The sequence below is a fragment of the Oxyura jamaicensis genome, chromosome 26 (assembly GCF_011077185.1).
Source record: "Oxyura jamaicensis isolate SHBP4307 breed ruddy duck chromosome 26, BPBGC_Ojam_1.0, whole genome shotgun sequence".
Taxonomy (NCBI): Eukaryota; Metazoa; Chordata; class Aves; order Anseriformes; family Anatidae; genus Oxyura; species Oxyura jamaicensis.
In genome coordinates, this window is record NC_048918.1 from 5,853,343 (window position 1) to 5,878,364 (window position 25,022).

Here is a 25,022-nt window from a genome sequence, read left to right on the forward strand (position 1 = left end):
CTTGCCCAGAGCAGCTCTCCCCAAATCCTCCCAGGAGCACCATTTGGCTGCAACGATGTCAATGCCTCCGCAGTTCACAGAGGGTTAGTTCATCTTGATCTATATCTTTGGAAAACAGGAATTTAGCCTGAGAAAATGTTGTTACTTCTCATCCAAGTTCCCAGATTCCAATCCCCTCCCATCCCCAGGAAAGCCCTTCTCTGCTCCCAAGCTCCCTCACTGCTGCGGCTCCGTTTTGTGCTGCCCCAGGTACTACAGCCACTGCTCCGCAGCATGCGGCGCTGCCAGGACGTTTGCTGTGAGAGTCAGGAAACAAGATATGGGAAGTTTATAAACATGCCGTGGATGGTTTATGGAAAGAGGTTATGAAATGCAATTAAATGTTTTATAAAGTGTCCTGATTTCACTCCTCGGTCACTGTATAATTTTGATCATAAATCAGTAAATGAGCTGGAGTTAGAGAACTGAAAGGAAATGGGGAAGGCCAGGAGGGCAACAAAAGAAAGAGCAGAGACGTGGGTACCGCCGTCCTCCCCTGGCACTCGCTTGCATCTATTCTGCAGTCACAGCCCGAAACGCAGCCTCGACGCTCCTGCTTTGAGAAATGCCGCTCAGCCAGTACCAGCTGGGTGCTGCCTGTGCTGGGGAGGTGTGCCTGGTGCAGATGGGGGGAAAGGGCCGTGGGTGCAGGGCACCCCCAGCACAGCTCCCAGCGGCACGGGCCCCGCTGTGCCATGGCGCTGCAGGATGCCCTGCACCACCCCGCAGCACAGGCAGACAGAGGGACCAGCCCTGCCGTGGGCACGCGGCTGAGCGGGACAGAGGGGGAAACGTTGGCCAGAGAAGAGAGGTGAACATCAAGGGGTAGAGAGGAAGCCGCGGTGAAGTGCGTGATTTATGGGTTGATTTAAGACTGCAGAATGCTTCCTCGCAAGAGCTCCCTGGAAGGAGCAGCAGACGGCCGGTGTTTACCAGGGACAGCACAGCAGCCCGCGGAGCTGGCCAAGAGCTAATTGCAAAAGTCTGAACTGCATCCTCCCAACTGCGAAGGGCCAGTCAGAAATAGAGATGCAGGGCTGCGTGCTAACAGGCAGAGGCACAGCCAGCATGGGAACGCCGCCTCCCCTGTTACCCTGGAAGTAAAATGGTTTCTGCTCTGCCGGCTAGGGGGCTGCAGCACCAGGGTAGGGGCTGTAAGGGGTGATGCAGTGACCTTGGGGTGACTGCCACATGGTCCCAGCACTGTCCCCAGACACCTTCCCTGCACCTTCCCCTCCCCAGGGAAGAGCCACGGCTGCCACACGGGAGGAGCCCCTCTCCCTTCCCAGCTGCGGTGGCAGAGCCTCCTGCTGGCACTTGTGCCCCTACCAGTGTGACACAGGGCACTGGAAAAGGTCACAGTGAAAGCTTAAAGGATCTTGTGATTTAAGTGCTATTATTATTTCCTGTCAGTTAAAAACAATAACAACAACAACAAACCCCTAAATGCAGCAGTACAGGCATCATGTGTCTGACATTTGGCTTCTCCCTCCCGAGCCACTGGTCCGACAGCTCACAAGCCAGAGGTTAAGCTTCCTGGTTCCTCTTTTTGATCTGCATCATTCACATTTTTCCATGTTGTTGGACACAATCAAAAAGAAAAAAAAAAATCCTTTGAATTAGCAGGCAGGGAGAGAATCTAATTGCTTTCCCAGCTCCTCCCCAGGTCAGGTCCAGCTCACTGCCCAGGGACCTGCACACGCAGCCAGCCCAGGAGTTCAACAGACGAGACAAGAACAGGAGCCGCACCTTGGGGCGGGAGAACAGACAGCAAAACACATCTGAAAGTGCCCTCACCCAAGTGCAATTTGCACTGAGCCACATCCAGCCCACCAGAGCAGAGCTGCTCTCACCGCTGCCTTTAGCAGAGCCCCGAGGAAGCCCGTGGCAGCCCACAGTGAGCTGCAGCCGAAGGGCTCTTGAAGGGGAACCAGCACTCCTGCTCCGTCTCACAGCCCCTTAAACCAAAGCAGTTACAGCATCCCAAGCTGTTCATTCATTCACATCTCCTTCCCCCTCCACTCCTACGCCTTTGTCAAGCCCCCTTTCCAGCTCCATCTTCACCTTTCCCTGGACTCCCCCTGCACCCCCACTCCGGAGCTCCCCGAGTGCCATCCCCGTGCCGAGGGCCACGGCAGAGCGGGATGGCGATGCTCCCGTCCGCACGCGGCTCCACGTGCACGGGCTGGCTTGGCAGACTTATTTATATCCATTACCAGCTAATGCAATGGAACTGGCTGACAATGGGCGAAGCAGCTGCCAAAATCCAACATGCGGCCTGCAGATGTCCCTGGGAACGGCAAACCCTGCTGGAAGATCTGCGCGGTACAAAAGGTTACCCTCGATTTGCTTCAGATGCTACTCTCGCCATTCAAAAGCCATCACTGGAGGAGGGGGCTCCATTGGAGAGAAAAGCATAAATCCAGCTCTACGTTCAGACCGTTATTATCTTCTCTGGTTCAAATTAAGTGACTGGGGTCATTTTTTATACATTGCAATTTGTCTTTTACCTGAGGGCATTGTGGAAAGGAAAGAAAAAAAGGTGAATCTAGCACGAAAGCAGGGAATGAACAGAGTCTTTAGCAGACAATTAGCTGAACCAACATCAGGTTCTCTCTAAAACATTACAATGGAGATTAAATGTAGGTAGACACAGCTAATTCCTCACCAGTGGGTCCGGCAATAAATCATTGCCCATGCCTGTGGCTGCCTTGGAAAGAGGATGCAGAGAGGCGTATGCAAGCCCCGTGGGACATTTTGGGATGGGAGCTGGGCAGGAGAGACCCAGCTCCCACCAGCATCGCCAGCATCACATCAGGGCAGGCAGCGGCTCTGCACACCCCTGCTTCGCTCACCAAGGCCAAGGAGTGAAGTCAACACCAAGGTCAGCAGAGCCCCCAGCCGGCAGAGCAGCGTGCCAGTGCCACCACCACAAGTCACGGGGCGTTTGTTGCTTCGTGCAACTCAACTAAAAAACAAATCCTCAAGGCATCTGTTCCTCATTTCCAGCACCAGCGACAGAGGGCTTTGTGTTTGGGGTTGACTTTGTTGAACAAATACTTAAAGAAAAATGTTATTTTATCAACTGCTCCATTAACAGCAAACAAGCTGCTGGAAAGCCCAGGTTAGTGAGCATCACTGCCGCTCGCACCACCGCGCCTCACCACGTGCCCGCTGAGTGGCCGAGGTGCTGCCTGCGTGCCAAGGATGGGCCGGTGCTCACGGCAGCGTCAGTCCCTGGCAAAGCAGTGAAGCGATCCCCACTCCAAGCCTGCCCTCGAGCACCCACCTCACCCCCTTGAGCACCCACCTCACCCCCTAGAGCACCCACCTCACCCACCAGAGGGGCAGCTCTCCTCGAGCAGTCCCAGCTGCTGCTCAGCAGCCATTTCAAGTTGATACCTTGGTGCATGGTGTAAAAATGCCAGACAAACGCCCACCAGGGCACTCGCGCTGTCCTTGTGGGACCCCCAGCAGGTCCCCGCGCAGGACCTTGCCCCCAGCCCCGTGCCTGCTCCCGCAGCACGCCACACACACACTGTGCTCTGGGTGCCCCCACCCTGCTGCTCCATAGCTGTTGTGCAAGAGGCAGCGCGCAGCAGCAATGACACAGACACGCGGCCTGCCGGGCTCAGCCTGGCTCTGCTGCACAGCCAGGGCTCACCCGCATCCCCACAGCCCCTTCCACAGCTGCTGCCAGCCCGCTCAGACCCACGGGGCTCCCTCCTTCCTCCCCAGCCTGGGCTCTGTTTTCCCTGCTCTTGATACCAGGCAGCCCCCTGGCAGCGCCAGCCGGCCAGGCAGCCCACAGGCATCCAGGCTCGGGGATTTGCAGACACTTCCAAACAAACAAACCAAACCACCAAACCAAAAACAAAGAGGAAAGCCCACACACAAAGAGGAAACGGCCCTAAGCCATAACAATGCAGTTTGGGGATGGCTTCCCAGTCTGTGAGACGGCACCAATGGGAACCCACCAGGTCTCGTGCTCCGGGCGTTTGCTTTCACACACAATCTCCTGAGGGCCAGGACTGTTGCTCTGACCCATGGGAGGGATGAGCAGGCTGCTCTGATCCCCAGGGACAGAGCACATCAGCAGGTGGACATCTCAGCACGGATTATGACACTTCAGACCCCATGCAGGAACCAGCTGCATAAAGCCAAGAGCGTGTCCCGCTGGCCATCACCACAGCCTCTGGGCACCCCTGCATCCATCAGCCCTGCCAGCCCCACACAACACCCACGGGCATCCACAGACAAGAGCCTGGAGCTCACGACAGACCCCAGTGTACCACAGCCAGGGTTGGCTCCGGCCCTGAATGCAGGGTCCCAACCTGGTGGGGTGAGCCCTTGCTCTTACCCAGACACTGCAGAGCAGCAGCAAGGCACAAAGCACGGAGAAGGCAGCTCTCCAGGCCCCAGTGGAGGTGCCTGCAGCAGCCTCCACACCTCAGCCCTTCGAGGCACCGAGGCCTCAGCCCTCCTGGAGCCCGGGCTGAGCCCAGGAAACCTCCCCACCGCTTCTCCCTGCTTTAAACAAAGAGCCCACTTCTCACAGCCCTGCAAAGCCAACAAATAGGCGACACCACTTGGAGAATGAGCACGAGGAGCATGCTTGACTGGAAATGTTTACTGCTAAGATACACAGAGAGTGCACTGATAGGGCAAGGCAGTGTATATTTAGGTTCTGGCTTTGGAGGAGGGCACGTCCTTTACTGAGAAACCGCTGGCCGGAGAAGAAAGAAAAGGGTATCCAATGCTTACAGCAATCTGATCTGCCCCAAAAGCAGATTTTTTGCCCTTCCTAAGAGTTTTATGAGTCTGCAGAAATCAGCAACCTTGGGTTGGTCCCAAGTTCCCTTTACAGAAAGCAGCGAGAGGCTGGGCATGAGGCTGGGAGCCCCTCACCTGCTCGCCCTGCCTAAAAACCCCATTAGCATTAACACATGCGCTCATCACATTCACCACACTCTTTGCAAATTTTACGTACATCAACAAAAATAATTCCTCACGCCAGAGTCAGCTTCACATCATCACAGCACTGAGGAGGTGGCAGTCCCTGCCCGCGGCCACATCCTGCTCCTGGGGACTCCCCGAGGGGACTGGAGGGTGCCCGCGGGTGCCGGCCCTGCCTCTGTCAGCCCCGTGCCTCCTGCAGCGAGCACCAGGCAGGGACACAGCGGGAAGATTTATGTCCTCTGACAGGCTCTACACGCTGCGCTATTTTTCTTCATTGCTCTTGACATGTCTCCTGTCACACCGGGCAAACTCCTGGGTCGGCTGAGAGCCAGTGTCAGGGGGAGATGTGAGCTGCTTTCAGATGTTCTATAAAATTATCATCCCCAAGGAATCCCAGCGTTTGCAGAGGTGAAATCGGTGACTACGCCGCATCCACCTGGGATTATTCACCACCAAGCAACCTCGTCCTGAGCCTGCCTTCCTCTCCCAAGGCAGGGGCTGGGTGGGGGTGAACCTGCCCACGGTGCTGAGCACCCCACACACGGGGCCAGGAGGGAGAGCTCTCCCCAGCAAATAAGCTCTGGGCATGCCACAGCTCCCACAGAGCCGTCCCAACACCACTCACGGTGAGGAACTGGGGGCATCAAGCTGCCCACAGCACCCCATGGACACCCTTCCACCGGGAGGAGAAGGATAACCTTGCCCTGAACTTCCCATGATCCATGAACTTATTTTTGTAGAAATTTAGACCTAAAACCTGCGATCTGTTCTATTTTGATCAGCACACAAGCAGCTCTGTCCTGAAGCAGCCTCTTCTCAATATATTTGGTGATTTAATGAAAAATATGATTTCCTTTTTGTTGACAGCAGATGCATTGCATAGTTCCACTGAATGAAAATGTAAGCTTTTGGAAAAAACAAAACAAAACAAAACAAAAAAACAGTTTGATGAAAAACTGTGAAACCAGCCCTGTTTGTAGCTCCCACGGAAAACTATCTCAGCCAGCTCTAACGTTCAACACCCAGCTACGTAGTTTGGGTCGGTCTCTCTCTTTTCAGCACTCCTGTTATTTTTTTCTCCTGAGGATGGGGCTGGGAAGGACTCAGCCTTCAACACAATACAAATCCTGCCCTTTCAGTAAAGTGTAATAAACTTCTTCCCCTGACACGTAGGAAAATGTTTTAAGGCAAGACTTTATAGAGAGCATCAATCACTTCAGAGGTGATGGAATTGCTGCAGAATTATAAGCAAGTCTGAAGTGTCTACAGAGGACTCTAAACACTGTCTTCTATTTATTCTCTGTGTCCTTTGTAAATGTAAACTTCAGTGGAGTCCAGAGGCCTTTCCGTCTCCATGACTTGTCAATCCAGCACCTTTCACCACCACTAAAATCACAATTAAAAAAAAGGGGGATTACAAAAACAAACACAGAGCTCGCGCTCGCGAGTGATGGCTGCGGACTGTCGTGCTGCCCTGGCGGGCAGTGGGATCCTGCCCCTCAGTGGACCCCGGGGCCACCCCTGCCCCAGTGCCCCCGATGCCTGTCTACCAGGGGGGCAAGCAGGGCACGCATCCTTGCCACAGTGCCCAGGCCATGAACCCATCCCCTGCTGCCCGAGGGGCAGGGGCAGGAGGGGAAGCCCCCACCCGACCCGCAGCAGACCCCGTCCCATGGGGACACTCCTCGGGCCGGCCCTGCTGTGGGGAAGGTGCCCGGCTGGGTGCGCCAACGTGTGCCATCACGGGGCACGGGCACGCTTTTATCTCCTGCAGACATTAGACTACCAGAAAGGAACGGTTAACGGTGCACCGCTGAATAAACACAGATTATGGCTCTGAAAGGCTCCAAGAAGATCAAGCAGAGGACAGTGCACTGACAGCGGGATGAAGCTGGGTGTGTGAGAGCCATCCCAGCTGGAAGGCTGCTCAAAGGGCCCAGCACGAGAGCAGGGAGCGACTCTTGCTTCCACAGAAAGGAGGAGAAAAGAAAAAAAAAAAAAGAGAGAGAAAAGCTCTTTAAAGTTTTGAAGGGAATCTATTTCAAAACCTTTCCTTCTTTGCCAGAATACCCAGGCAAAAAAAAAAAAAAAAAAAAAAAAAAAAAAAAAATTTTTATAATTTAAAATTTCCCACTGCAGCTTTGGGAACGAAAAAAAAAAAAAAAAAAAAAGCCTGTTTTTGAAAAAATAACTTGCACAGAGAGCTGAGCCATCCCATCCACGTGGGGGAACAAAGCCTACACACTCAGCACAGAGCCTGCGATGGGACAAGGTGCAGCTTTGTCCCTACCAGAGAAGGGGCTAGGAGATGCAGACAGAAATAAAACACCGGGACCAGTTTTGTTACGGGCATTCACAAACGTGTGGCTAGACACTAACAGCTCCGTGCACGCCGAGGCTCCGTACGAGCCTCACTAACTGCGGGCACACCTTGTAATAAATACTGTGAATAAATACTGCGATGGGAGATTCCTGCGCACCCCCTCCACCCCCCACCCGCGGGGCGCATCCTGCCCCGGCCGCCCGCCGGCAGCGCGGGGCTGCGGGACCCGGGGGGGCTGAACCGTGCCGCCCGGGCCGGGCCGGGCCGTACCGAGCCGTGCTGAACCGGGCCGTGCCCGCCGGCAGATAGCGCTGCGGCTCCGCGCCCGGCCGCGGCCCCGCCCCCCCCCCCCCCCCGCACCTCGCAGCGCTGCCCCGCATCAGCCCGGCCCGGCGCCCCGCTGCACTCGGTGACACCGGAGCGGCACAAGGCAAACGCAGCCCTTCCTCCCCGCTCCGCTCCCCTCTCAGATAACGAGAACGATTCCGGGGGAGCCAGGAGCTCCCTGCAGCCCCCTGCCGTGTGCCAGCTTGGCTGTGAAACCAGACCTGCCTCTCACACACCTGCTAGCGAGCTAGGGACAGCTCAGGAGCTGTCCTTCCTCAGTGGCGGGATCAGATTCCTCCTCCTAATGAACGGGCTCGATTTGCACTGGTTTCAGAGGGAAGGAGCAGGGGTAGGGGGAGAACAACCCTAACCTATAGGCACCTCACCTACGGGCACCCTCCTGTGCCACGCTACCAGCACCACTCACACACACGGCTCACCCACTGCACAGAGCCAACCCCAAATGCAAAACTGCTTCATGCCCATCCTGCTACCACCAGCAGCCTGTGCCCATTGCAATGCCCACCACCTGTCTCAGAAAAGGCTCCAGGCCCCAGGGACGCATCAAGGAGCACAAGTGCTGCGAGAGGCTCCCAGGGCAGGGTCAGAGAGGGTCTGAGGGCCACCCAGCCTGGAAGGGACAGCCAAGGGAGGTGCAGGGCTGGGGATGGCAAAGCCAGAAGTGAGCAGGGAATGGCTTTCCCTTTCCCCACATCGTCTCCCTCAGTGAGAAAAGAGGGGCTCTGCCTCTTGTTTCATCCCACTAAGAAAAATTTTAAAGCCAAATTTTCAAAGCCACCCTAGGAGAACGGGCACTGCTTCCTAGACCTGAACCAGGAACAGGGCATTTGTGATTCCTGCACTGCTGGCCTGGGCTGTCCTATAGCCACCAAGACCAAGAGCAATCTAGTGACCTTCAGCCTTGGAAGGATGAGCCTCTGCCCTCGTGCTAACAGTGAACGTGATTAAATGCAGCTCCTTGCTGGTGCGCGTCTCCTGGACCAGCTGTTAACAGGAATGTGATCAGGACCCACTGGCAGTTGCAGGTCTGCCTGCAAACACATGTTGGCCAGGGCAGTAAGATGCAGGTATGTAAGCGATGGCATGGGCAGGAAGACACGGCATGCCCCTGTGCACGTAGGGCTGCAGAATCACCCTCCTGCAAAACATCCCGAGCAGCTCCAGCCTCGCAGCACAACACTGGGCCCTTTGCCCTCTGCTGGATCAGCCCTCGTGTCTGTGATGGTGATGGCAGCTCGAAGCACAAGGAGATCTGTACCTACAGGAAAGGAAATACGGTCACATTTTGCAAGAGATTCTCCTCCTGGTGTGCTGCAGAACGCCAAGCTGTCCCCCGGCCCTCCACACTGCCTCCCAGCTGAGATGCAAACAGCTGATCCCTGTAGGATCACACCAGCAGCCTTTCCTGTGGGCTGACTCAGAGCACCCCTGCCTCCCCAGCCCTGTCCATGGCCCCAGTGACTTTCCACAGGGGCCTGTTTTCACCAAACAGTTGCTGTAGAAGTGCAATACCAGCAAAAGCTGGCAGGGAATCCAGAGGGCAAGTCTGGAGTAAAATTCTGATAATGCTGTGTTTATACCAGGAATTTCTTCAGCAGATAAATCAAGCGAGGAAAATAACAGATGGGAACTAGCTGGAGACACTGCAGCGGGTCTCACCCTGCGCAGCCCGGCTGCCCGTTCACCCTCCAGGCACGCCGCTACCCTGCTGCCTCTGCTTGCAGGCAGCAGCTTTAAATTGGGATGGGTCCATCAGAAACCAGGGAACAGCAAGGCCCTGGCATCTCAGTGTATGGGACCAGCTCCCAACATGACCACACCGCACTTCCCAGCGGCTGGGATGCCAAACCCCTCCTGTCCGGGGAGCTGCTCCTGGTGCCAGTCCCTCGGGAACGTGCCTTGTGGTGGGCAGAGCAGCCGTTGGCACCAGCACAGCAGAGGGCCGATTTTTGACTGAATAACTGCAACAAGCCAAAATGCACCCTTAACAGCAACAATGGGTTACTTTAACAATAAGGCAGCTTGCTGAGAAAACCCCACTTGCAGCGCTGTTTAGTCCCCCGTAGCCTGCTGAAAGAGAGAACTCCAAGCAAAAGGAATAAATTTGACCCTACTGATTTCTCGCAGAGAGACCCAGGTTGGCCGAGACAGGTTTGAGACTTTCAGATCTCAGTAAATCCACCAGACACGCTGCGGTGCTGCCGGGCGCTGCTGCACTGCCCACGGGCACACGTCCCCAGGGCACTGCAGGGCCCTGCTGCTGCTGCCACCAGGTCCCAGGGCAAGCAGCACAGCTGCCCCGGGGCCATCCTGCACCCAGCAAACCGCCCCCCCTCAGGCTGCAGAGGGGCAACATATGGGACCCGTTAGCTGGATGCATATAAAATTCAAAGCTGCATTAGTCAGCGGCTCTGTTACACTCACCCCACCACCGGTAGATGCTGCTTTTGCAGAAGCGACCGACAACTGCTTGTGTTTCTGCTGTCAGTTCCAATAAACAACCATGTTTAATACCGTGGGGGGGAGAGGGGGCTCAGAAACTCTATCCAAAAATAACAAGTTTGAAGCACGATATCCTCGCCAGATTAATGCCTCAGTCTCTCCCCCAGCTTGCTGTGCTGCACTAGAGGGAAGCAGGGTCCAAGAGCCAAGGCGACCCATCACTCATAAATCACTGCCCGCCCCACACGCTGCCCCAGCAGCCCTCCTGTGGGAGCCTGCTGCACAGCCACGCACTTCTCAGCATGCAGGACCCCGTGAATCACGCACCATTAACATTCTTGGAGTGACATCTCCAAAATACTTTGGGGATAAATTGTTTGCTGGCTGATTTGCAGTGCATTTAGGCAATGTTACGAGGAGGTGTGCTGGTGGGGATCCAAGGGCTGGGTCCCGGCAGTGGGCACGCTCCCTCGGGTCATTGGGATGTCACCCAGCACTGGCAAATGTGGCACAGCTTTGGCCTTGTGATGGACACGGGTACCCTGGAGCTGTGGGATGACCCTGCTGGACATGCACCACTCGGCAGAGGCTGTTCCAGCACCTCCGTCCTCGCAGCCCCTCCAGCACTCCACAGCCGACCTTGCCGTCAGAGGGCTCCGCACCCAGCACCAGCCACAGGAGCATCGCCTGCTGCAGCCCGGCCACAGAACAGCCCGGCACCAGAAGGCAGGATTCTGGCACTCGGGGGGGGATTAGACATCAAAAAGAAGGCAGGCAGGAACACAGAGAGCCCCTTCCATCTGGTTAGCACAGCCACGGCCCCGCTTACCCTGCTCTGCCCCCAGATCAAAGCAGCGGCCGATGGCACTGATTAGCATCTCCCTGCAGAGCAGCGCCCGGCCGGCGCAGCCGAGTGCTTCATCTGCCCAGCAGAAGGAGCGGAGGGATGAGGAAGGAGCTAGAGGAGCTGGGGGCTGCAGGGAACCTGCGGGGAGGGAAAGGTGGCAACAGAGCAAAAACTCCCATGGGGAGATCCCCGGCAGCTGCAGGGAGCCCTTGGTGGGAAGGAGGAGAGCCACGAGGACAGAGCCCCAGCCCGCACCTTCAGCCCGTGGAAGCAGAGCGAGCTCCGGCTCCTTAGAGCAGACCAGGATTTTAGTGCATCACTGAGGGAGATCAGTTTGGCAGCTCTCACAATGCCCTGACCATACTGAAGAGCAGAAGTTCTCAGAGCAGACAGCCTGGGTGAAACCAGGGCTGCTGTGCACTGAGCCGTGGGCTTCACCCATCCCCTCGCCTCCTCTGCAGCAGCACGAGGCACGCAGAAGCACGGGGAGATCGCTCAGCATTCGGACACAGGCTGTGCCTGCAGGGGCTGGAGACACCTCCCACGGGAAGGGGATAATGCCCGCTCCTGCTGGCAGGGTTAGCCGTACAGCGAGGCAGCTGAATCAGAGCTCGGCCACTAATAGGATTATGCCTCGGGGACCGCCAGTGAAGCACAGCCACAGGCGCTGCCACAGCACCACTCGCAGAGCCCCCACCTGTGAGGTGCTCGCCTTTTGTTTGAAACATCACAATAAAGGCCTGGGCCGAACCCTTGACACCGGGTGAGCCCAGGGACCAGGCTCTGCTTCCACCACCCAGAGGGGCTTTGCCCTCTGGCATCCCACCAGGCAGCACCACGGCATGGGGCTGAGCCGCTGCCCCAGCCTCCTGCACTGTAACACTGAGACCTTGCCAAAACCCTCGTGAGCCCCAGCCCGCACACCACAGACGTGGCCCCACAGGGCAGGAGCTGGGAACCCCCTCTGCTGGGAGGTCCCTGCAGGGCCGGGGTGAGAGGCAGCAGCCGGGCAGCATTCCTAGCAGCACACCCACCACAAAATGCTGGTGGAAGAGGCATCCCATACAACCAGGCAGCATCAAGCGTGCCAGCGAGCCTTCTCCACTCCAAGGTTTGATCTGATACCCCCAGTATCAAGGGGGTCTTTCCATGTTCTTTGGGAACTCTGGCTCAAACCCTCCGTTTCCAGGGAAATACAAACCTTCAGGTGTCCAACATAAGGGTCTCCACTGCATTCCTCCAGACAGCCTGGATGCTTCCCAAACACTCCTCACATGTGAGGATTAACTGAATAATCAGGTCAAATGCAAATCATCAATACAGCTCAATGAGATGCAGTTTTCCATGACATCTTCATTTCCTCAAACAGCAGATTTGCACCAGACCAGACATTTTTAAGGCATGGGGAAGCACCAAGGAAAATAGTGCTGTACAATTTTCAGGATAACAATGGATTTCACCTGCTTCAGCCTCCAATCTCCACAGTAGCTAACGTTACCTAGCACTGGCTCTTGACACATCAACAAGCAGGTTATCAGAGCAAATGCCTCTGTTCCTGGCACATTGGGGCTGAAAGCACAGCTTGCTGCCCTGACTCCTTGTCAGACTTCACAGGGGCTGGCAACTGAAAGCACATCCAATTTAGCCACAGTTCATTATTCGACATAGCATGACATTGGGCCACTTGCAGACATAATCCAGCTTCCTCCTGCCTTGCAACATGTATTGACCAAAGGCGAGGAAACAGCATTAATAGCTCACTGCTGTGCAGACGAATCTGGGCAGCAGCAATGAGGTTCTTTGGGCTATTTCTGTCCAATCCTACATGAGAGTAAATCAGAAGCTTCTGCAGACTTCCATTAAATTTCTCTCCATTAACACCACTGTAACAGAGATTGGAATATATCCTCTCCTTTAGATATATATATTTTTTCCTGGTACTTAAAAAAATGCTAAAACTCTTCAGCTTCTAGCTGAGCTTGATATAAAAGTTAACCTCTGAACCATACCGCATCTTTCATATAAGGCACCATACAGAGAGGGCTTCTTAAAGCGAGTCTAGCTTGGTAACACATATATTCTAGATGGTTTCTGTTTGCCCTCGTCCTCACCTCCTGGAGCCACAGCACTAGGGACACCAGCCTTCCCCACACACAGCAAACAGAGGCGAGAACCAGAGATGCCAGCTTCAAGCCTTTAAGTTCAGGGCCAACCCACATTCCCCAGGGGGAAATGCATTTGCACCCACACTGGCAGAGTGTGGTCCCAGTGAGACCTGTAGGAGATTCGCCAGTACTGAGGATAAACATGAGAAGAAAGGGGTCCCTGCTCCCCCAGGCCCAATAATGTTGCCTTTGCAGCAGATTCATTAATTAAGACTCACAGCTCTCACACTTCAGAGGTTCCAGCACATAATTTTTTAGAATATACATGTGTGTATGCACACATACGCCCACTCTTTACCAGCTCTCAGCACTCTAACAGCAATTAGCATTCTCATTATGTGTAACAGCCATTTCTACCACCCATCAGAAGGGGACCTCAACGACTCAGAAGAGAAACAAAGGGTGACGCTGTCTCCTGCGGAGGCTTTGGGGCAGGAGGCGCAGCCCCAGGCTGGAGAGCAGCGCGGACTCCGGCAGTCCCACCTGCAGAGCGTGCTGGTTTGGCAGCCAGAGCAGCCCCAATGCAGGCTGCTCTCCTGCTCACCACCTGCCCTCGGGGAGCAGCTCTCTGGGTAGGTCGGGTCCACCCCAGATGGGGCTCAGGCAGGAGACCCCCCAGCAGCAGTAGCCTGGCCCCTGCAGAGCACAGAGCATGTGCTCCTGCTCTGTCCCCATGCCTGCCCTGCCAGGCTGTGCACAGGCACCGTGGAAGGAAGCTGGCGAGGTTGTTGAGGGCCAGGCTAAGCCCCCAGCCCTGTGTTCGATTGCAGCCCTTCCCGCTGGCTCTTGCATGAGCCCTTGTACCTCACAGATGCCCAGTGCTTCATCAGCAGCCCTCGTCCCTGGCACTGCTGCCAGCTCCGTGCAGCACCGGGCCTAGGATGGGCACAGCTCACAGCGGCTCCTCACCAACACAGCACAGCAGAAATCAGCCCCAGCGAGCAGCACCTGCTGCAAGGCAGGTGTAAGGGGCAGCCCCAGCCCTGGGCAGTGCCCGCACCTTCCCAGCACAGCCCCCAGCAGCTGGAGGTGCTGCTTGTGCTCTGGCCGGGTCTCTGGCACCCCTGCTCACCCCTGGTGACACTGGAAAAGCTGATTTCTTGCTCCTTGCCTCCACACCAGGGCCAAGCAGCCCTGGGGCCGACTTGGCAGATGTACCAAGCTAGGCAGGCACGCGAGCTTTGTAATAATCTGCTATCTGATATGGGTTTCTCTGTCCTTTCACTTCAGTGGACAGTCCTTCAAGCCCATTTGGGGACTATGAGTCACTGAAGAAGCACTTAAAGTCCATCCTTGATGATAAGGTTAGAACTACGTGCTGTACGTTTCCTTCCCTAGTTTGGAGTTATGCTCGGGCTATCCACACTTCCTTGCTCATTCCACCTTCCCCTTTCATCCCCGTTCCCCACCACACTGAGCTACACATCTGTGAGCGGGGCTGTGGAAGCCACCAGCCAGTGACAGCTCCCAGAGCACAGCCGGCAGAGCACAGCCAGCTCCTCCGTGCCCTGCGCTGGCCGCAGGGTAAGGAAAGCACTTGGGTGGAAGGGCAGAGCAAAGAGTGGGGACTGGGACCACGAAAGCCAGCTGCAATGCTGCCACCAGCCCACAACACACATCTCCACAAGATCTTGGGGATGCTCAGAGATGCCTCTGGGACAGAGCCAGCCCAGGTGAGCACGGATGGATTGAGCTTGCAGGTCTTCGCGCCACGCTGGCAGCAGAACAAGGTCATGAAGTAACAGAAGGTAACAGCATGCACCCACTGCCGAGCCTGCGCTGGCCAAGCTGCTTACCTGACATCGTGCCAAGGAGGGCCGTGTCGTGTCACGTCCCTTGTGTAAAACAAGGCTGTAAATGCTGCATACCTTTGGGCAAGGTGAAACTCATCAGATTCCTCACGGACACCAGGGCTAACTTGAATCCAGGTTTCAGAGCCCCAGAAGGAGTGAGCACCAACTCCAGGTTAACAAAAGTAGGGAATTGCCTTCACTGGTGTGTACCAAACCACACCACATCCACAGCTCTGCTGCATCCACTGCTGCTATCAGCTGCACAGGATAAAAAATTCCCCCTACATTAATGAAATGATTATTCTTAATACTTGGACACTGCTCATATTCCTGAGGAAAAGGAAACAAATCCTCACTTGCACTGACAGCGAGAGCCCATATCCTTAGGTGCGAGGCAGCTAATTACATCTGATCCTACCAGCCCAAACCTGACCAGCGTGTTTGTGCAAGCACTACAAAGTATGTGCAGGATTTGGCCCTATTTCCCTTTTTTATTAATCACAAGAAAAAATCATTTAGAAACAATGCTAGAGACATACCTGATAGTTTTTTTTTTCCTTGGCCACTTACCACTTGGCAGCCAAGATGAAATTCTGGCTTTGCAAAACATTTCAAAACCTGTTTCTGTTCCAATTCAGAGTCACCCACCCCCCCATCCCACCCCACCCCCCAGGAGCTTTCCAGGTTATCTGCAAAAGCCCAGAGAAATGGATGGCTTGAAGTGTTTCAGCTGATAAACTCTAAATACATTATTTTAACTATGATTTTGTTTTGCATTATGAAGTAGAACAAAGATCTTAACAACCACAGAACCAACAGGCTTTGGAAATGCAGGGGATTGTTTGAGAAGTGAAGAAATGGAACGTTTGTGCCCTTAAGACCGCGTTCCTCTTCCCCTAAAGCCTGACAGAGTTTCACAAAACATTTCAAGCTGGATGTGCTGCGTTTCAGGGGATCAAACCATCCCTCCTGGGGAGGCTGCCTGCACCACAACAGGGCCATGGAGCTGAGCTGCCACCTGGAGAGCAGCACCATGCCGGGAGCGGGTGCTGGAGTGAACAGGAACCCTCCCCCCCCCAGAGCCCGGAGCAGGGCAAGGAACAGCCACAGGAGCAGAAACAGTGGCTGGAAGGAAAGGCAAGGTGCATGGTGCTGCAGTGGTACCAGTCCCTGCAGCCAGACCCTGGCCTCCCGCACTGCCCAGGCTCTGCTGAGGGCTCCCGCACCCCATTTCAGCCTCTCCTGCGGTGGCTGGCGTGGGAATGTCCCCACCAGGGCTGCCCCAGCTCCGGGGACACCCACAGGATGGGCTCACGCACCGCTCGCCACAAGCGCTCCTCACTGCAAAAACCCAACTCAAACACTGGCCTGGTTATAAATAAAGCAGCCACTGACCCTGGAGATTAATCAGTGGGCTGGTGTCTCTGCATGATGTCACCCCATGTTTTTCCACAGGCCTGTCAAATTTCAGCCCTGTCTGATCTGCCGATGACAGACGGGGCTCGCGCCTGCCAGACAGCACCGGGACGCTGCGGTCTGTGGGAGGGGAGCAGCCGAGCGCGGAGGCCGGCAGGATTTATGGCCGCCTTTCTCCTCGGTATGCTCGCCTTCGCTCTACACCGCACACACAATACACAGATGCCTCTGCAAGATGACGGAAAATTGGGGCTGCTTGGAGCAGTTGGGGTATTTTTAGGCATATTGCGCCATTTCTGGCCTTTGGTGACTTCTATGATTAACGTGACTGGGTTTGCAGCAATCCGCCTGAACCTGGCTGCTCATGCACACGGAGCTGCGGCTCAGTGGGGCAAGGAGCAGGTGGGGAGGGCACGGACCGAGCTGCACTGGGACCACTCCTGTGGGTGAGCTCAGCTCTTCCCAGAGCACCAGATCTGGCAAACAGATAGATCTGTTCACCTCCGGGAAGGCAAAAAAGTCTCCTGGGTGGAAAGCCACATCTGACAGCACGCAGGGTGTTAATGCCACTAGCCAAGCTTTATGCCTGCTTGCAATTCATCTTGCTGCCCAAACACCATCCCAGCCACTGGGGCTGGAGGAGGACAACAATGGCCATGGAGCCATGGAGTGGAGGGGAAGCAAACAGGCACTGCAGCACGAGCTGCTCTGGAAAGGCAGCGCCACGCATCTTGTGCCATATGCTCAGGACACTGCAAGGACAACACCGCAACCCATCCCAGGGCACACCACTGCCCACAGCTCCCCATGCCCGTCCCCCTGCCACCTAACACGGGGTGAGCAGAGGACCTCTGGGTGCAGCTGCAGCACTGCGAGCACAGGGGAGCTGCCCTGTGTCGCAGGCAGGGGCTGGGCACTGACCGGCACAGGAGCAAATGGTTCCCACCCTATGGTGCCCAACATAGAGTCCACCTCCAAATAAGTTTCCAATAAACATGCTTGTAACAGGGCTTTGTGGCCTCAGAAAATGGGTTTCACATGAGGTCAGCAGGCCTGGCATTGCAGGTTATCCCAGGACAGCAATTTTCCCCACTGGGGTTCCAGGCCGTGCGATTATGCAAGGCTCCAAGTTATTCCTGGGGCTGCCACATGTAAGGTGAGCTTCCTAGCTGTGCCCAGTGCAGGCATTTCGGAGGTGCAGCAATCCCTCTGCAATCCCCGCTAGCTCTGTGCACTCCTGGCACAGCACCAGCACCTGTGCCTGCACAATCAAAGCAGGAATCCAGGGCTGCCAGGGGAGACAGCTGGGGCACTAGGGAGACCTCTCCGCTCACACACCAGAGCAAGCCCTGCCCACAGGCCAGAACGCAGCCATCCTCATCGCGGGAAGGGGGCACGGACAGGCAAGAGCACGCCGCCTTCACCTCTGGAAGGAGACGAGGAGACTGCTGCAGAGCAGGCTCAGGTACGTGGCCCCGGCTTGCAAACTTTGCCCCAGGCAGTGCCCAAGCACTGTGCAGACTGGACACCAGCTATGGAGCAGCTCACGGGGTGGGAATGCCTGAGGCTCTCCCTGCCTGCATGTTCCCACATGCTGCTTTCTTCCCCAGGGGCAGCACAAGCAAGGGGACTGTCCCTCTGTCCCTGGCCACAGACCATGTGCAACAGGTGCTCAGTGGTGGCCAACACATGGCACGGACCAGCACCAGACCCTGCAGCGCAGCACCTCCAGCGCCCAGGAGCGAACTCCAGAGCGACCAACCTGCAAGGAAAACAGAGAACTCGGTCCTTTGAAGTTAATGAATCATGAAAGCCTTTGAAAGCAGAGCCTTGTTTATTTACTCCCGGCAGCTCATGTGGCTGAAGCACACACACATCCAGAGTGCACTGCTAATGTGAGTGAAAGATCAAATGCGAGCCTCCTGCCTGGCCGAGCCGTGGCCGATGGAAGAGCAAGGGCTGCCCCAGCTGCACTGAGCCCCCATGAGATGCAGGTGGGGAAGGGGGAGCCCGATACAATCTGGGGAGCCAGGGCAATGCCCTGGGCTGTCAGCCAGACCCTGCCAAGTACAGTCAGGAACCAGGATGACAGAAATGTCACCCATTTGATGTAAAGCTCCATGAATTCGGGCCTAAGAGCACCGCCCCAGCACCTACATTCAGCTGCAAGCCCCCCAGCAGCACCCACCCCTCCCTAGCCCCCGCCCTCAGCTGGGGCTGCTGCAGCCTGGCCCAGGTTCTGCCCAGCGCCACGACGCAGCCGAAATCTATGCGGCCAAATGAGACACTGGGAACGTGCCAAATGAGCCACCTGCCAAACCTGCTCTCCTCTTCCCCATGACAGTGGGATGCAGAGAACTTGGTCTCTTCTCTTTGAATGAAAATCAACCAAGTAACAGAGAACAGCCCACGAGATGCCAACAGCGAGTAACAGCTCTGCACCGCCTTGCTGCAAAGTGCCACAGCACTGAGGACCTGGCTCTACCCATCAGGCAGACACTCGTACTGTCCTGCAGCAGACACAATCTTCACTAGAAGCACCAGAGACCCCGGCACGCTATCTGCTCTGACGGGTCTTCTAAACAAATGCACAGCCTTCCACAATGCTCTATAAATATCAGCCTTTTCAGTGCAATGGCTTCGCGAACAAACTGTAAGGCAATATTTCATTTAGGCTCTCAGACAAAAGGACGGCACCCTACCAGGGCTCGCTTTCTGCTGCCGCAGTTTTCAGAAGTATAATTGGATTATAACCAAGCGCGAGTTTTTAATCCCAGTTTCTCCCAGGCCAGCAAAGCCACTCTGATCTGTAACAACGGTAGTCGGAAGGAAGGAACAGAGAGCTCGCGGGGCAGAGGGGAAGGGAGGGCTTATGGCTCCAGCAATGCTGAAAGGACTTCAGCAGATACTGGGGGCTCTGGTCCCAGTGAAAAATTAGGCATCTAGGGAAGCACCAGCAACGGGATAGAGGTTACCCATGTAAGACTAATGCCTTCACCACCAGGGTGGGGAAGGACGTGCCCGCCAGGAGCCACAAGGGAAAGGGGAGCTCCCAGCCTCGGCCCTCACAAGCTACCAGACACCAGGGGAGGAAGGAGAGTTTAGAGTCAAGGGCAGCTCCTCCGCCAGACCTCCCTGTCCCACAGTCCCAGGGACCCAGCAGAGATGGGAGACCCCCCAACCCTCCCCCCCCCGGGGGGCAGAGGACCGCCGGGTGCACGCAGCCGCCTAACCCTGCCCGACGGGACGGGCTGCAGCTGGGGTCCGGCGGTGCCCGCGCACGGGGACTGCGAGCGGCGCTGCCGTGGGGCTGCGCGTCCCCGGAGGGGCTGCACCCTGCCCCGGCCACCAGCGCGCACCCGGCCCCGATCCAGTCCGCGGGGTCCCGGGGAAGCCGCGGGCACGGCGGTGCCCCGGACCCGCCCCGCGGGCGCGGAGAGGCGCGGAGCGGGGTCCGGGCGGCCGTTTCCCACCCTGCAGTGACACCTGGCGGGGGCGAGCGCGGCAGGAGCCGGCGGCGGCCCCGAGCATCCCGCCCGGCCGCTGCGTCCCTGCCCCGGGCGGACCCCGACGGGGCGGCCGCGGGAGCGCGGCCGGGGGCGCGGCGGCCGGAGTTGCCCCGCGGGACAGCGGGCGGTGGGCAGGGGCCCGCAGGGGGCTGTCCGCCGTGCCCTCGGGGAGGCGGGGGTCGGTCCGGCCGGAGCCGCGGCTCCGCGCTTCTGACTCTGCCCAATGAGAGCCCGCAGCCCGCCGCGAGCTGTCAATATTTGGCCGCAGCCCCCGCACTCCCATCCCCAGTGCGTCCTCGCCCTCCGCGCGCAGCTCTCCGTGGCCCAGCCCGGCCCCGCCGCCCGCCCCGCTCTGCTCGGGGGGCGCTGAGCACCGGGACCCCCTTCCCCAGAGCCCCTCCGCCCCCCCACCCCCCGCAGCAGTATGCTCCCGGGCGCGGGGGCGCAGCCGGGGCTCGCTCAGCCGCGCGGAGCCGGGAGCCGCGCACCGGGGCAGTGACGGGCACGGCTCGGCGCCCGCACGGCCGTCGCCCGAGGGGAGCGCGGGCGGGCCCCCGGCTCCGCTCGTTCCTCCGGCCGGAGCGCGCCGCGCAGAGATATGCTGAGCACAAACCGCCTGGAAGCGCCTCCTGGGATTGCCGTGGCCCCCGGGCGTGCGGAGTGCGGAGCCTTCCCTCGGACGGCGGGCGCGGCCCCGCGGATTTACCTGCCCTTCGTCCTCATCCTGCTCGCCCTGCCGCCCCGCGCCGACTCCTCGTGGTGGTGAGTGTCCCTCCGGCACGGGAGAGCCCGGCCCCGGCCGCCCCGACGGGCAGGAGCCGAGCCGAGCCGCGGCGCTCGAGGGGAGCCGCGCCGGGAAGCGGCCTCGGGGCCCCGGGCAGCGCAGCGGGACCGGGTAGGGCCGGGCCGGGCAGCCCCGGCTCCCACGGGGGCCCCGCGCAGGACGGGTCCGGTCCCGCCGGGCTCCACGCCGCCACCTGCGCAGGCCTCGGGGAGAACCCCGCGGGATCTGCCGGGGAGCTGAACACCAGGAGCCCGCTCTGCCGCCCGGCCCTTTAAAAGGCAGCGAGGGCAGAGCAGGATCTATCCCAGAGCAGGATCCACTCGGCACGGGCTGCAGCTGGGAGGCAGCGCGGGCAGGGGGAGATGGGGCTGCCCTGATTAACCCGCGGCGGGCGGAGAGCAGCCTGGCTCTCCTGAGCCTCTCCGGGCTGCGCTGTCGCCCCGGCAGTTGCACGGTGGCTTCTCGTGGGCTCCCGGGGCACTGCTCTCCCTCACCGGAACGTGATAAGGCTCCGTGACAGCTGGAAGTGATGCCATAGAAAATACCAGAGGAGCTGCGGCAAGAGGAGCCACGCAGCCTCCTAGAAATTAATCTCCTTCTGTCCTAATTCCTGCAACAATGAAAATTCATGTTTGCAGAGTGAGAGTAATTAGGAAAACTGGGAATGGGAAGTTTTTCAAGTAAGCCTGTGCCGCTTCAACAGTTCAGTAACACTAGCGGGTGAGGAAAAAAAAAAAAAAAAACACGCGTTCACTGCAGAAAAGTTCTCGGTATCCTCCCGTCCTGTAACAGCCCTCTCTAATCTTGTGGAAAACACCAATTTACACGCCAATTCCATCATCATTAGCACGTTGCGGTGGATGAAGCCGAATTTAAATAAATTCAATCCATCTGACACTGAGGGGGACCGGTGGCTCTGGAGCTCGTTAAGTGCCGCTGAGCACAGCCAGGGGCTGGGAGCGCTCCGAGGCTCTCGGCGAGAGCTTCCAGGGACGGGGAGAGGGGAAAAGGGGGAGAGGAGAAGGAAAAGGAGGAAAGGAGAGGAAGGGAGCGGCGCGGCGCTGCAGGGGCAGCCCAGCTGGCGGCAGGGGTGCCATTCCTGGCACTGCCCCGGGAGACCTCCTGCAGCCCGATCGGCCCCCGTGGAACCGAGATCACCGGGTGAGAAAATGAGTCACCGGCCACGGGGATCAGGTTGATACAGGACTGGCCGGGCTTCCAGCCGCTATTTGCCCCCACCCATCAGGGCTGGCGAAGACAGGACAACATCTGCGCGGAAGGTGACGTTGCTGATATGCTAAAAGCCGAGGGAGGAAGAGTCTTAGGGTAGCGGGGAAGTTAGAATATTTCTCTTCATTACCAAGGAGGCAGGAGAAGGAGAGGGAAGCTGTTGGAGCGCAGGAGTTGGTGCGCAGGGTAAAGCAACTGGAAAAAGACTAGGCTACGGCACGGTCAGAGTCCTCTGCCCAGAGCTGAACAGTTCTGCTAAGGCACCCCGATACCAGCTCACGAGAAAAAAGTCTTTCTTTAGGGACAGCGTGAAAAACATCTTCCTTGCTTTTGTATTCCACTTCTCCCAACAATGTCCATGGTGTCGGCCCCAGTTCCAAATGCGTGTCTCTTCCCAGAATGCAGGAGCAAAACCAGCCACGTTTTAAGCCTCGGTAGCTGTGGCTTATTTGTAGGAAGCTAGATTTAGCTCGCACAGCAGTTTGTGTTCTCAGCTTGCAGGCTGACTCCCCGGCTGGCAGCCTCTCATTTGAGGGAGAAAGAGGAGCTGGGGCAACCTGGTGATGGGGGCAGAGGCTCAGCCGGGGCATGGGGCAGTGCCCCCACCCAGCCCAGAGTGCTCCTTAAGCCACGGTGGAGCCCAGCACGCTTCTTTTGACCTCTTTCATAAAGCAGAATTGGTCCCAGTGTCCTTAAGTATGACTTGTATTTATTTATTTAAACTAAATATGTTAAACTCAGAAGTTCACATTTTTGGTTGTACTTTCTCTTTTTTTTTTGAGCATTCCTCAGAAAATCTTCATTGAAACAAATACTTGTCCGCTGTATATGTCAGTTCTGATAAAACAGCGTGTTTAGATGAAATTGTATTTCACTGAAAATGGTTTCAACCAGCTGTGGTTTGGGAAAAAGTTGTTCAGTGATTTGCATAGGTTTCCAAGCACATCTTTAGCACTACTGATATTACAGTAAATACATTTGGTGGTGCATCATCGTTCCTTATTTTTATTATTATTGCCAAATTCTTCTAGGGATTCACACACAATAAACTTGTGGAAATAGAGGAAATGCTTCTCATTTTCAGAGTCAAGTTTTAAAGTAGATTAATAGAAAAAACTGGGTCACTTCTGATCAGAGTACATGGAAAGGAAATATCAACCAAATGTTTCTTCTAAACAACTGCAAATTATTAATTTTTGGTGACGTCAGGCATGGCCCCCACCACCTCACAAAAACTTCAGGAATTGGTGAATGCTAGAAAAAGTGTCTGTGGCCGTGCGTGTGCTTGGGCGCGTAGCGGGAGAGAGGAGCGGGGGCGAGGGCTGGGGCGGCGCTGCCAGGACCACCAGCGGCCACGGGACGGACGTGGCTGGGGGAGCAGCATCCATGCAGAAAGCTCCCAAACTATAAAATGTTCCTTAGCAACCAAATACCAGCTGAAACAGACAGAAATTATAAAGGAATGCAACAGGAAAATCCCCAAATCCCATTTACAATCGAGTGCGTCCAAGGGTAGGGAGCACAGCATCACCCGCAGTGTGGGGCCGGGCAGCAGGGAGCCGTGCCCAGCGCAGGCCCGGTCGCGCCGCAAGGCAGCGTCAGGCCCCAAAAGTGGCCTCCAAAATTCCTTCCGAAAGATTTGGAAGATTAGACAAATGTTGCTTATAAACATAAACTGTGCAATAAACAAACTTGGTGTAAATAACTAAGTAGAGTTTACTCGCTATTGAGAGCCCCGCTGGTTGCTCTAGTGTGGAAAGCCATTTCAGACCGAAGGTTTGGTTAACGAAGAATGTACACAAAGCTGTATACACACACACCCCGCGCACCCCACCCTCACACGTACCCGCTTGCCTGCAAACCCACATGAATCCCCCCCACCTCCCAGACACACCAAATCCTCGTTAGCTAACTTGTTTATTGCTAACCACAGCCCTTGGAAACTACAAATATTTAATTTCATCTGGCATTGGAACAGATGGGAGGCATCAGGCTCCCAAAGAGATAAAACAAATCTGGGGAAGGAAGAGCGGCGCAAGTTTGTGCTGGGGCCGAGCAGCACGCAGGATCTGGCCGCACGCGGGGCTCTGCTGGGATCAGGGCAGGTCGAGGCCTGGAGCACCGTATTTGGGCACGGGGCACGGTGTTTGGGCATGGGGCATGGTACCCAGGCAGGCATTGCAGGGGATGCTCTGTCCCTCAGGCAGCCAGTGCCACACGTCAGCTCCCTGCCTTGGCCTGCTAAGGTGTCTGGGGATCACGGGCAAAGAAAAATGTGCCGAGGGCAGAAAAAAACACATTGTGGAGAAAGCATGCATTATCTTCTCTGTGCTGGAGTAGCCCCAGGAGCGGGTGCCCAGCCCTTGCCTGGTGCCTGACAAAGCCACAGGCACAGTATGTGGAGATGGGGATGCCGTCCCAGCAGTGGGGCGGCAGCAGCAGTGGTTTCTGCCACTGCTCAGCTCCAGGGCTTGCAGTGCGTTTCCATCCCAGCACCTGTGCTGGGTCCCAGTCCAGGTGCCGTGGATGGACACAAGGAGTGATGGAGAAATGGAGCCACGTGTCCGCACGGTTATCGGATATATGAGTGAGGTGCTTGTTTAAACAGGCATCACACTGAGGTGTGTGGGAGGGGAAATAGCATCAATAGGAATGTTTGAAATTAAGCCAAGGGAAAGACAGCTGCATGCGCGAGCCTCCCAGGCAGCCAGTGTAACCCTTTGGGGGAGCGCGGGTGCTGCTGGCTCCCCTCGGTGCCAGCCTCAGGCGGGCAGACCCTCAGCGACCTGTCCGGGCCTCACCGGCGGAGGCTGTGGCAGCAGCTCAGAGGCCCGTGGCTCCAGAGGCCCCGATGCTGCCCTGCACCAGCCACTTCCCTCCGACACCAACCCCACAGCAGCACAGCTCCCATCCTGTGGACTCTGCTCCAGGGCTGTCCCAGGCACGTTCCCGGGGAGGGAGCTGCCATCCCGGGGGGGCGAGCAGCACATGGGGGGGGGGGGGGGGGGGGGGGCAGCGCTCATCCTGGCAAAGTGCTCTGCTTGGTATTAACAGAGGGAGGTCAGCGACCAGGAGGTCTTTATCCCCAAGTGCTCCGTAGCCCCAGCCATCCAGGGAGCACTCGCTTTGAAAAATAAGTTTTAGAGTAACATCAGACTGATGGAGAA

The 25,022-nt window shown here is 56.8% G+C and overlaps 1 protein-coding gene and 1 long non-coding RNA gene across 2 annotated transcripts in view; one reads left to right on the forward strand and one right to left on the reverse strand.

Moving 5' to 3' along the window:
• On the reverse strand, positions 1–20,760 carry LOC118178622. Its single transcript, XR_004756230.1, has 4 exons — positions 20,548–20,760; positions 14,992–15,605; positions 8,804–8,927; positions 1–105 (listed from the first exon to the last, which is right to left on the reverse strand). It is a non-coding gene; the product is annotated as an uncharacterized LOC118178622 (long non-coding RNA).
• WNT2B (Wnt family member 2B) overlaps positions 19,707–25,022 on the forward strand; it is a 17,755-nt gene continuing 12,439 nt past the window's right edge. Inside the window, exon 1 of the mRNA XM_035347334.1 lies at positions 19,707–20,603. Within this exon, the coding sequence (XP_035203225.1) occupies positions 20,440–20,603 (164 nt within the window). The 5' untranslated portion in view covers positions 19,707–20,439. The remainder of the gene's footprint in view (positions 20,604–25,022) is intronic.